The 13,088-nt window shown below is 46.1% G+C and overlaps 1 protein-coding gene across 1 annotated transcript; it reads left to right on the top strand.

The window, feature by feature from the left end:
* Window positions 1-3,914: 3,914 nt before the first annotated feature.
* Window positions 3,915-12,615, top strand: LOC133561691 (rho-related GTP-binding protein RhoU-like). The gene is made up of 4 exons (XM_061915152.1): window positions 3,915-4,338; window positions 10,610-10,668; window positions 11,631-11,660; window positions 11,965-12,615. The coding sequence occupies exons 1-4, from the start codon at window positions 4,071-4,073 to the stop codon at window positions 12,460-12,462; spliced, it is 855 nt and encodes a 284-aa protein (XP_061771136.1). The 5' UTR covers window positions 3,915-4,070; the 3' UTR covers window positions 12,463-12,615.
* The last annotated feature ends 473 nt before the right edge of the window (window positions 12,616-13,088 follow it).

Here is a 13,088-nt window from a genome sequence, read left to right as displayed (position 1 = left end):
TATACATATGTATATTTTTTAGTATATATATGCACATATACGTTTATAAATACATACATATATATATACACACACACACACACACACAGGAGCGCTGTGTTGTTTTTCAGTATCTCCTGCAAAAATGCCAGTCAAAGATCCTCTACATGACAGGAGCACCCTGCAGTTAATTACAACCTTTTGCAAAAACTAAAATATTTAATTAACAATCATTAAAGATCCTCTATATGACAGGAGCGCTCTGCTGTCTTTAAGAATCCACAGTAAACAGAGAGTTTATGCCAGTCAAAGATCCACTCTTTGACACGAGTGATGTGGTTGTGTTTCCAAATCTCCCGCAAAAACCCTAGCCAAAGATCCTCTATTGTCAGGAGGGCTCTGCAGTTGTTAAGGACCTTTTGCAAAAAAAAGAAAAAGAAAATAATAATCATCAAAGATCCTCTTTGAAAGGAGCGCTCAGCTGTTTTTAAGAATCTTTGACTAGCATTATTGCAGTAGTTTCTATAAATTAGTTTCTTTATATGACAGAAGTGCTTTGCTGCTCAAAGATCCTCTCTTTGACAAGAGTGGTGTGCTGTTTGCAAGGATCTACTGCAAAAATGCCAGTCAAAGATCCTCTCTTTGACAAGAGTGATGTGGTTGTGTTTAGGAATCACCTGCAAAACCCTCGCCAAAGATCCTCTATATGTGAGGAGGGCTCTGCAGTTAAGGACATTTTGCAAAAGAAACAACCCAAGAAACAATCATCAAAGATCCTCCATGACAGGAGCGCTTTGCTGTTTTTAAGGATCCGTAGAGGATCTTTGACAAGCATTATTGCAGTAATAAAAAAAAAAAAAAAGCACAGTGAAATTAGATTCTCTATGACAGGAGCGCTTTGCCGCTCAAAGATCCTCTCTTTGACAAGAGTGATGTGGTTGTGTTTAGGAATCTCCTGCAAAACCCTCACCAAAGATCCTCTAAATGTGAGGAGGGCTTTGCAGTTAAGGACATTTTTCAAAAGAAACAACCCAAGAAACAATTATCAAAGATCCTTTATGACAGAAACGCTCTGCTGTTTTTAAGATTTCTGTAAAGGATCTTTGACCAGCATTATTACAGTAGTTTTTTAAAAAAAATATCAGAGTAATCTTTATAAATTAGATTCCCAGGAACGCTCTTCTGTTCAAAGATCCTCTCTTTGACAAGAGTGGTGTGCTGTTTGCAAAAATCTACTGCTAAAAGGCCAGTCAAAGATCCTCTCTTTGACAAAAGTGATGTGGTTTTGTTTCGGAATCTCCTGCAAAAACCCTAACCAAAGATCCTCTAAATGTCAGGAGTGCTTTGCAGTTAAGGACATTTTTCAAAAGAAACAACCCAAGAAACAATTATCAAAGATCCTTTACGACAGAAGCGCTCTGCTGTTTTTAAGATTTCTGTAAAGGATCTTTGACCAGCATTATTACAGTAGTTTAAAAAAAAAATCTGAGTAATCTTTATAAATTATATTCCCAAGAACCTTCTTCTGTTCAAAGATCCTCTCTTTGACAAGAGTGATGTGGTTTTGTTTCGGAATCTCCTGCAAAAACCCTAGCCAAAGATCCTCTATATGTCAGGAGGGCTCTGCAGTTAAGGACATTTTTCAAAAGAAACAACCCAAGAAACAATTATCAAAGATCCTTTATGACGGAAGTGCTCTGCTGTTTTTAAGATTTCTGTAAAGGATCTTTGACCAGCATTATTACAGTAGTATAAAAAAAAACCATCAGAGTAATCTTTATAAATTAGATTCCCAGGAACGCTCTTCTGTTCAAAGATCCTCTCTTCGACAAGAGTGGTGTGCTGTTTGCTAAAATCTACTGCAAAAAGGCCAGTCAAAGATCCTCTCTTTGACAAGAGTGATGTGGTTATGTTTCGGAATCTCCTGTAAAACGCCTAACCAAAGATCCTCTATATGTGAGGAGGGCTATGCAGTTAAGGACATTTTTCAAAAGAAACAACCCAAGAACAAATTATCAAAGATTCTTTATGTTGGAAGCGCTCTGCTGTTTTTAAGATTTCTGTAAAGGATCTTTGACCAGCATTATTACAGTAGTTTAAAAAAAAAGATCAGAGTAATCTTTATAAATTAGATTCCCAGGAACGCTCTTCTGTTCAAAGATCCTCTCTTTGACAAGAGTGGTGTGCTGTTTGCAAAAATCTACTGCAAAAAGGCCAGTCAAAGATCCTCTCTTTGACAAGAGTTATGTGGTTATGTTTCGGAATCTCCTGCAAAAACCCTAGCCAAAGATCCTCTATATGCCAGGAGGGCTCTGCAGTTAAGGACATTTTTCAAAAGAAACAACCCAAGAAACAATTATCAAAGATCCTTTATTACAGAAGCGCTCTGCTGTTTTTAAGAATTCTGTAAAGGATCTTTGACCAGCATTATTACAGTAGTTTAAAAAAACCCATCAGAGTAATCTTTATAAATTAGATTCCAAGGAAAGCTCTTCTGTTCAAAGATCCTCTCTTTGACAAGAGTGGTGTGCTGTTTGCAAAAATCTACTGCAAAAAGGCCAGTCAAAGATCCTCTCTTTGACAAGAGTGATGTGGTTATGTTTCGGAATCTCCTGCAAAAACCCTAACCAAAGATCCTCTATATGTCAGGAGGGTTCTGCAATTGTTAAGGAACTTTTGCAAAAGAAACAACCCAAGAAACAATCATCAAAGATCCTGTATGACCGGAGCGCTCTGCTGTTTTTAAGGATCCGTAGAGGATCTTTGACTGGCATTATTGCAGTAGTTTCTTAAAAGAAGCAGAGTTATTTTTTTTCCCATAAATTAGATTCTCAGGCGCGCTTTCCCGCTCAAAGATCCTCTCTTTGACAAGAGTGGTGTGCTGTTTGCAATGATCTACTGCATAAATGCCAGTCAAAGATCCTCTCTTTGACAAGAGTGATGTGGTTTTGTCTCGGAATCTCCTGCAAAAACCCTCACCAAAGATCCTCTATATGTCAGGAGGGCTTTGCAGTTAAGGACATTTTTCAAAAGAAACAACCCAAGAAACGATTATCAAAGATCCTTTATGACAGAAGCGCTCTGCTGTTTTTAAGAGATCTGTAACGGATCTTTGACCAGCATTATTACAGTAGTTTACAAAAAAAAATCTGAGTAATCTTTAGAAATTAGATTCCCAGGAACACTCTTCTGTTCAAAGGACCTCTTTTTGACAAGAGTGGTGTGCTGTTTGCAAAAATCTCCTGCAAAACGGCCAGTCAAAGATCCTCTCTTTGACAAGAGTTATGTGGTTATGTTTCGGAATCTCCTGCAAAAACCCTAACCAAAGATCCTCTATATGTCAGGAGGCTTCTGCAATTGTTAAGGAACTTTTGCAAAAGAAACAACCCAAGAAACAATCATCAAAGATCCTCTATGACAGGAGCACTCTGCTGTTTTTAAGGATCCGTAGAGGATCTTTAACTGGCATTATTGCAGTAGTTTCTTAAAAGAAGCAGAGTTATTTTTTTCCCCATAAATTAGATTCTCAGGCGCGCTCTGCCGTTCAAAGATCCTCTCTTTGACAAGAGTGGTGTGCTGTTTGCAAGGATCTACTGCAAAAATGCCAGTCAAAGATCCTCTCTTTGACAAGAGTGATGTGGTTATGTTTCGGAATCTCCTGCAAAAGCCCTAACCAAAGATCCTCTATATGTCAGGAGGGTTCTGCAATTGTTAAGGAACTTTTGCAAAAAAAACAACCCAAAATATAATAATCAAAGATCCTCTATGACAGGAGCGCTCTGCTATTTTCAAGGACTGTAGAGGATCTTTGACTGGCATTATTGCAGAGTGATCTGTAAAGTATAGATCCTTGTAAATGACAGGAGCGCCTTGCGGTTTTTTGGAAGAATCACCACCAAAACACAGATCAAAGATCGTTTATTTGACAGGAGCGTGGTGGTCAGAGGTCAAGGCAGACGTCAGTGAGATCTTCCACCTTCACTTAGAGGAGCTTTGCAGCGCGCAATAATCTTCTTATCGCGGCCGCGCACAGCACCTGTTGTCCCCGCAAAGACGCTCTCATTCCCCCGCCGTCTTCGTCCTCTGCAGCCATGCTCCCCCCGGACGTCGGAGGAGGACACACGCCCCGCCGCCGCGCCTCGGAGCCCGCCGCCGTCTCCTTGTCGCCGCCTCGCCGCCACAGGAGCCGCGACTTCCCGCTGGCCCTGAAGCGGCGCCGCTCGGGCCCCGCCCCGGAGCGCCGGGTCAACTGCGTGCTGGTCGGGGACGGCGCGGTGGGCAAAACCAGTCTGGTGGTCAGCTACACCACCAACGGATACCCCGCCGTCTACGTGCCCACCGCCTTCGACAACTTCACCGGTAAGACAGCCGCACGTCCTGCGGAGCAACGAACCGCGCGGGGAAGTTGGTTTCAGGAAGGGCGTCGGATATCCGCCTCCGCAGCTCCAGCGGGAGATCCCCTTCACTGTGCCCGGGCTGCTCTCGCATTCTGCGGGGAGCTCGCAGGAGAGGTGCCGCTGTCAACACTTGTGTATATTTAGGGACCGTCAACAAAGTGCCAGTGTGTTGAAAAGAGTCGGTTAAAAAACATGATTATCTTCTAAATCAAAACAATTATTCCATAAAAAAAAAATCAGATTATTACGTTCTACATGGACGTTTACTTTACAATTGATCATTTATTCCATCCATCCATCCATTTTCTACCGCTTATTCCCTTTCAATTTTTTTAAATATATTGCAACAAATATATATTTTTTTATATATATATAACAAATTTCCTTGTGGATCATTACATTTGTCCAAGTCTATAAAAAAATATTTTTAAAATAGATTCCAGGTCATGTGACCTAAACACTTAATTCCGCTTGATATTATTAGTACTAGCTTTGTATTATCTTGCACACTTTCTTATTTTCGATTTTTTTTTGTTTCAAAAGGTTTTTATGCATTTTTCAAATATTAAAAATGCATGTGACTTAAACACTTAAATTTGAAAACCCATTAAAACGTAGTTTGCCTTGTAATGTCTTGCACACCTTTTTATTTTCAAATGTGACTTTTATATAGGATTTTTTTTTAAAAAAAAGCGATTTTAAAAATTGTGTTTTCTTTTAACATTTTATAAGAAATTTAATAACAAAAAATTTTTTTTTTTCAAGCGCTTCTTGGTAATATAATGTGATTTTATTCCAGTTTCTACATTTTGTTTTTGTTTGTTTTGATGTACTTTTTTTTGTCACCGTCCGTAAAGTACATTAAGTATATATATATATCAAAAAACAGCTGTCATTTTTTATATGCATTTTTAAAAAATAAAATCCTATTAAAGTCAATTTTAAGAGCTAAAAAGGTACGCATAATGCTGAAAAGCTAACAATACTGATGTCAAGTGGATTTAAGTTTTGAGGTCACATCTGTTGAAACGAAACCATGAGTTTTAATATTAAAAATGTACATAAAATTCTATTACAGTCAATTTTGAAAATAAAAATGTGTGCATGATGGAAATTACGTTTTTAGGTCACTTGAAGTAGATGCTTTTGAAAAGAAACCCTGATTTCTAAGATTAAACGTTTGCATGAAATTCTATTACAGTTAAATTTGAAAATCAAAAAGTTTGCATGATATTACACGGATGGCATTGTTTGGTCACATGACCTGGATGCTATTGACAATAAATCCTGTGAAACTCAAATTTGAAAATAGAAAGTTTTCATTTACACAACAAGGATATCACTACTAATATTAAGTGAAATTAGGTTTCTGGGTCATGTGGTTTGTAATCTGTTGGAAAAAAACAACAACCCTTATTTTTTATTAAAGCTATACATTAAATTAAAGATATGAATTGTATCAAATATATAATATAAAGTCCATTAAATGTTAATATCACAGAATAATGGCTCTGTACAATATTATCAAGTATGAATAATTATATGACTTCGTAATAGAATGTCTGGTGCTTCGATTTAGAAGATATACATTTTTTTTTAAACATACTTTTCAACACAATTTTAATTTATTGACGGTCTCTAAGTGAATACACCCAGCATTGAGACCGGCATTTCTCCTGCGACCTCCCCGAAATATGAGGGGGCAGTCCGGGCACAGTGAGGGTGAACTGCCGCTGGAGCTCCGTAGGCGAATTTTGCAGTTGGCAACGAGACTTTAGCACTTTGACATTATTCACTGTTTGTGCAGCTACATTATTATCTTGTGCATAATAATACTAATAATAATAACAGTAATAACAGTAGTAATAATAATATTGATAATAGTCATAATGATAGTAATAGCAATCAAAATAATAATAATAATGGTGGTAAAAATAATGATAGTAATAATAATACTAGTAATAGTAGTCGTAGTAGTAATGATTATAGCATGAACAATATCAGTCGTAGTAATAATAATAATTTTAGTAGTAGTTGTTATCCATCCATCCATCCATCATCTTCCGCTTATCCGAGGTCGGGTCGCGGGGGCAACAGCCTAAGCAGGGAAACCCAGACTTCCCTCTCCCCAGCCACTTCGTCTAGCTCTTCCCGGGGGATCCCGAGGCGTTCCCAGGCCAGCCGGGAGACATAGTCTTCCCAACGTGTCCTGGGTCTTCCCCGTGGCCTCCTACCGGTTGGACGTGCCCTAAACACCTCCCTAGGGAGGCGTTCGGGTGGCATCCTGACCAGATGCCCGAACCACCTCATCTGGCTCCTCTCGATGTGGAGGAGCAGCGGCTTTACTTTGAGTTCCTCCCGGATGGCAGAGCTTCTCACCCTATCTCTAAGGGAGAGACCCGCCACACGGCGGAGGAAACTCATTTCGGCCGCTTGTACCCGTGATCTTATCCTTTCGGTCATGACCCAAAGCTCATGACCATAGGTGAGGATGGGAACGTAGATCGACCGGTAAATTGAGAGCTTTGCCTTCCGGCTCAGCTCCTTCTTCACCACAACGGATCGGTACAACGTCCGCATTACTGAAGACGCCGCACCGATCCGCCTGTCGATCTCACGATCCACTCTTCCCTCACTCGTGAACAAGACTCCTAGGTACTTGAACTCCTCCACTTGGGGCAGGGTCTCCTCCCCAACCCGGAGATGGCACTCCACCCTTTTCCGGGCGAGAACCATGGACTCGGATTTGGAGGTGCTGATTCTCATTCCGGTCGCTTCACACTCTGCTGCGAACCGATCCAGCGAGAGCTGAAGATCCCGGTCAGATGAAGCCATCAGGACCACATCATCTGCAAAAAGCAGAGACCTAATCCTGCGGTTACCAAACCGGAACCCCTCAACGCCTTGACTGCGCCTAGAAATTCTGTCCATAAAAGTTATGAACAGAATCGGTGACAAAGGACAGCCTTGGCGGAGTCCAACCCTCACTGGAAATGTGTTCGACTTACTGCCGGCAATGCGAACCAAGCTCTGGCACTGATCGTACAGGGAACGGACCGCCACAATAAGACAGTCCGATACCCCATACTCTCTGAGCACTCCCCACAGGACTTCCCGAGGGACACGGTCGAATGCCTTCTCCAAGTCCACAAAGCACATGTAGACTGGTTGGGCAAACTCCCATGCACCCTCAAGAGCCACAGCTCCGATCTGCCGCCTCGACAATAGAGGTGCGGAACATGGTCCACTCGGACTCAATGTCCAGCATCTACCTCGTGACATGTTCAAAGTTCTTCCGGAGGTGGGAATTGAAACTTTGTCTGACAGGAGACTCTGCCAGACGTTCCCAGCAGACCCTCACAATGCGTTTGGGCCTCCCAGGTCTGTCCGGCATCCTCCCCCACCATCGCAGCCAACTCACCACCAGGTGGTGATCGGTAGAAAGCTCCGCCCCTCTCTTCACCCGAGTGTCCAAAACATGAGGCCGCAAATCCGATGACACAACTACAAAGTCGATCATGGAACTGCGGCCAAGGGTATCCTGGTGCCAAGTGCACATATGGACACCCTTATGTTTGAACATGGTGTTTGTTATCGACAAACTGTGACGAGCACAAAAGTCCAATAACAAAACACCACTCGGGTTCAGATCCGGGCGGCCATTCTTCCCAATCACGCCTCTCCAGGTTTCACTGTCGTTGCCAACGTGAGCGTTGAAGTCTCCCAGTAGGACAAGGGAATCACCCGGGGGAGCACTTTCCAGTACTCCCTCGAGTGTTCCCAAAAAGGGTGGGTACTCTGAACTGCTGTTTGGTGCATAAGCACAAACAACAGTCAGGACCCGTCCCCCCACCCGAAGGCGGAGGGAGGCTACCCTTTCGTCCACCGGGTTGAACTCCAACGTACAGGCTTTGAGCCGGGGGGAAACAAGAATTGCCACCCCAGCCCGTCGCCTCTCACTGCCGGCAACGCCAGAGTGGAAGAGGGTCCAATCCCTCTCGAGAGAAGTGGTTCCAGAGCCCTTGCTGTGCGTCGAAGTGAGTCCAACTATATCCAGCCGGAATTTCTCGACTTCGCGCACTAGCTCAGGCTCCTTCCCCCCCAGTGACGTGACGTTCCACGTCCCAAGAGCTAGCTTCTGTAGCCGAGGATCGGACCGCCAAGTGCCCTGCCTTCGGCTGTCGCCCAGCTCACAATGCACCCGACCTCTATGGCCCCTGCTATGGGTGGTGAGCCCATTGGAGGGGTGACCCACGTTGCCTCTTCGGGCTGTGCCCGGCCGGGCCCCATGGGAACAGGCCCGGCCACCAGGCGCTCGCCATCGTGCCCCACCTCCGGGTCTGGCTCCAGAGGGGGGCCCCGGTGACCCGCGTCCGGGCGAGGGAAATCTGGGTCCATGGTTTTTCATCTTCATAAAGGTCTTCGAGCTGCTCTTTGTCTGATCCCTGACCTAGAACCTGTTTGCCTTGGGAGACCCTACCAGGGGGCTTTATGCCCCCGGACAACATAGCTCCTAGGATCATTGGGACACGCAAACTCCTCTACCACGATAAGGTTGCAGCTCAGAGAGGAGTAGTAGTTGTTATATTAATGATAATGTGGTAGTAATAATAATAATATAACAATAATAATTTGTCACCGGCATGATGATGGTAATAGTAATAATAGTAGTAATAGTAGGCGTCGTGATGAAAATACTAGTAGTAATCAAATTGTAGCAATAACAAATTGTAGCAATAATAATATTAGTAATAACAATAAAGGGAATTGTTGTTAGAAATACAGAAAGTGTGCAAATGTCTGTCTGCGTTGGTCCTGCCATGTACCCCGCCTTCCTTGTCCATGGTGTACTCCGCCCCCCCTTGTCCAGGGTGTCCCCACCTTCCTTGTCCATGGTGTACTCCGCCCCCCCTTGTCCAGGGTGTCCCCCGCCTTCCTTGTCCATGGTGTACTCCGCCCCCCTTGTCCAGGGTGTCCCCCGCCTTCCTTCTCCATGGTGTACTCCGCCCCCCTTGTCCAGGGTGTCCACCGCCTTCCTTGTCTATGGTGTACGCCCCCCCCCGTTGTCCAGGGTATCCCCCGCCTTCCTTGTCCATGGTGTACTCCGCCCCCCTTGTCCAGGGTATCCCCCGCCTTCCTTGTCCATGGTGTACTCCGACCCCCCTTGTCCATGGTGTACTCCGCCCCCCTTGTCCATGGTGTACTCCCCCCCCCCCCTTGTCCAGGGTGTCCCCCGCCTTCCTTGTCCATGGTGTACTCCACCCCCTCTTGTCCAGGGTGTCCCCCGCCTTCCTTGTCCATGGTGTACTCCTCCCCCCTTGTCCATGGTGTACTCCGCCCCCCCTGTCCATGGTGTACTCCCCCTCCCCTTGTCCAGGGTGTCTCCCGCCTTCCTTGTCCATGGTGTACTCCACCCCCCCTTGTCCAGGGTGTCCCCCGCCTTCCTTGTCCATGGTGTACTCCGCCCCCCCTTTTCCAGGGTGTCCCCCGCCCTCCTTGTCCATGGTGTACTCCCCCCCCCGTTGTCCAGGGTATCCCCCGCCTTCCTTGTCCATGGTGTACTCCGCCCCCCTTGTCCAGGGTATCCCCCGCCTTCCTTGTCCATGGTGTACTCCGACCCCCCTTGTCCATGGTGTACTCCGCCCCCCTTGTCCATGGTGTACTCCCCCCCCCCCCTTGTCCAGGGTGTCCCCCGCCTTCCTTGTCCATGGTGTACTCCACCCCCTCTTGTCCAGGGTGTCCCCCGCCTTCCTTGTCCATGGTGTACTCCTCCCCCCTTGTCCATGGTGTACTCCGCCCCCCCTGTCCATGGTGTACTCCCCCTCCCCTTGTCCAGGGTGTCTCCCGCCTTCCTTGTCCATGGTGTACTCCTCCCCCCTTGTCCATGGTGTACTCCGCCCCCCTTGTCCATGGTGTACTCCCCCCCCCCTTGTCCAGGGTGTCTCCCGCCTTCCTTGTCCATGGTGTACTCCACCCCCCCTTGTCCAGGGTGTCCCCCGCCTTCCTTGTCCATGGTGTACTCCGCCCCCCCCCTTTTCCAGGGTGTCCCCCGCCCTCCTTGTCCATGGTGTACTCCGCCCCCCTTGTCCAGGGTGTCCCCCGCCTCCCGCCCAAGTGCAGCTGGGATAGGCTCCGGCCACCCCCGACCCCCTACGAATCCCGAGAAGGACAAGCGGTAGAAAATGCATGGATGGAAAACTGCTCATATAGAATTTTCCGTTGTGTCTCCTCAGTGGTGGTGGCGGTGGACGGGACGCCGGTCAGGCTGCAACTTTGCGACACGGCTGGACAGGTGAGCCATGAGCAGGTGTACTCATACAAATATATATGTAGGTATACATACTGTATATGTATGTAGATATATATATATATACATGCGTACAGTATTGTCAGGTTCAAACACTGATGACATCTATTAAACGAGACAAAAAGCAAGCAATTAAACAGAGACAGAATTAAATTTGGCTCAATTGAGGAGAGACGTCTGGGCTGTACTCTCGCATAGTCTCCATCACGCTCTGGCGGAAAATTGTACGCCCACTTTTTTATTTGGACTTTACCTGATTACATGGCGACAGTGAAGTGAAGTGAAGTGAATGATATTTATATAGCGCATTTTCTCTAGTGACTCAAAGCGCTTTACATAGTGAAACCCAATATCTAAGTTACATTTAAACCAGTGTGGGTGGCACTGGGAGCAGGTGGGTAAAGTGTCTTGACCGAGGACACAACGGCAGTGACTAGGTTGGCAGAAGCGGGAATCGAACTTGCAACCCTCAAGTCGCTGGCACGGCCTCTCTACCAACCGAGCTGTACCGGCCAACAGCTGTTTCTAAGGGATGTGGGTCATAAACAGCCGCTGCCTTTGGTCAAAGAACAGTTCAAAGAAAGGGTTGTAAACAGTTCAAAGAAAACGTCGTAAAACAGTAGGGGGAGTCAGATCCGGCCGGCTTCCTCTTCACTTTGAAGTTCTGGGGTCGACACAAAATCTTTCTGTTGATTACAATAGATGAAAGAAACTGAACACCTTCATGTCGCTTCCCATCCTACCCAGTGGGGTTTTACAGGCTTGGTAGGATTAACGACAGCTTTTGTCTTCTCGCTGGGAACTCATTGAAACACAAAGTTTAGTGATAACTTGATTACAATTATTCTGACAAGTAAATGTACGCATATATACATATATGTATGTATGTATATATGTACATATATTTGTGTAATATTTTATGTTCTTTCTGTCTGTGTGCCTTCTAGAAATGGGGAGTTGATGATGGAGCGATCAATGTAAGTCATCAGTGATCAGTTTTTCCCCCTCCCCGCGATTGATGAGCCTTGATTACCTCCTCCAGGGTGTGACGACAACTACTTTGCTCTTTTAGATGATTCCGTTCTCTGTAAAATTGTCCAGAATCCAAACATTGAAGATGTCATTAATGAGTGAAAATCAGAAGCTTTAGAAACCACAAGTTCCGATCCAGTTCGGATCCAGTTTGTCATCAGACGTAGCATTTTCATTGCGAGGCTGCTCTCATCCGAGATGGTGGTTGGGCTCTAACAATCCTGATGCAGTCCGTCTTCCGTGTTTCAGGACGAGCTGGATCGTCTCCGTCCTCTCTGCTACAAAAACGCCGACGTCTTCCTGCTGTGCTACAGCGTGGTCCGACCCGATTCCTTCCGCAACCTGACCCACAGGTGGGTGCCCGAGATCCGCCAGCACTGTCCCGGCGCGCCGCTGGTCCTCGTGGGGACCCAGCTGGACCTGCGGGAGGACGTCCAGGTGCTCATACAACTGGCCCAGAACCGGGAGCGGCCGGTGGACTCGGAGGAAGGCCGGCAGCTGGCCCAGGAGCTGGGCGCCGCGGGCTTTGCCGAGTGCTCGGCCCTGACCCAGAAGAACCTCAAGGAGGCGTTCGACTCAGCCATTTTTGCCAGCGTCCGTCAGACACAAGACGGCGGCGACGTGCGGCCGCAGAAACTCACCTTGAAGAGGAAGACCCCAGACAAGATCAAGAAGCTGTCAGAGACTTGGTGGAGGAAGATCCGATGTCTGGTCGGAGAACACAACTGTGATCAGCTGACTGCTTGACCCGCTCATGTGTCTTTTCCACACACGACTCGGATTGGCCGACCTGGTCTTAGCACTAGTGATCAAGGCACCACCTGTTGCTGTGGCAGGCACCTGACGTTTTCATGTGGACGTGGTTGACTCCTGCCAAAAATAAAAAGTACAAACCCTAAACGTGAAACTCCTTAAATGTTGCAGAAGGGATTTTTGACTGATGTTCTGGGGGTAATTTGTGTTTATGAAGAATATAAATCATCTCCTTCGCTGGTTTGCTCCACTTTTGAGAGAAGAGACGCTCAAACCCTCGCTCTTCAAAAGTTCTTAAGTCCTGGACTCTGACCCGCCCCGAGCCAGATATTGTGTATGCCCACAGTTTTGTTAAAACAGGCTTCAGTACAGATTTTAAAATAAAGGCTAGGGCGGCACACAAAATCACACCCTTCATAGTCCATGGCGGCCTCGGGTATTCTCAGTTCTTTGCGTTGACGCTTGACCACTCGCAGCAAGTACTACAGTCTTTGTTGAGTACCAGGCTGACCTTATGCATGACAGCGATTCCTCGCCTCGCCTGAACGTTGTCTGCGCTCTACCAGGTAGTTGGGTCTGACTCCAAGAAAGACATGTCAATCGCAAGTCGCTCGAAGGGA

This window comes from Nerophis ophidion, linkage group LG01, assembly GCF_033978795.1.
Source record: "Nerophis ophidion isolate RoL-2023_Sa linkage group LG01, RoL_Noph_v1.0, whole genome shotgun sequence".
Taxonomy (NCBI): domain Eukaryota; kingdom Metazoa; phylum Chordata; class Actinopteri; order Syngnathiformes; family Syngnathidae; genus Nerophis; species Nerophis ophidion.
Note: the sequence above shows the minus strand (reverse complement) of the source record. Positions and strands in the feature narration are given on the sequence as shown.

Coding starts and splice junctions, on each gene's coding strand:
- LOC133561691 (XM_061915152.1), top strand. CDS start 4,071: ATGCTCCCCCCGGACGTCGGAGGAGGACACACGCCCCGCCGCCGCGCC. Junction 4,339..10,609: donor CGCCTTCGACAACTTCACCG/GTAAGACAGCCG, acceptor GTGTCTCCTCAG/TGGTGGTGGCGGTGGACGGG. Junction 10,669..11,630: donor TTTGCGACACGGCTGGACAG/GTGAGCCATGAG, acceptor TGTGCCTTCTAG/AAATGGGGAGTTGATGATGG.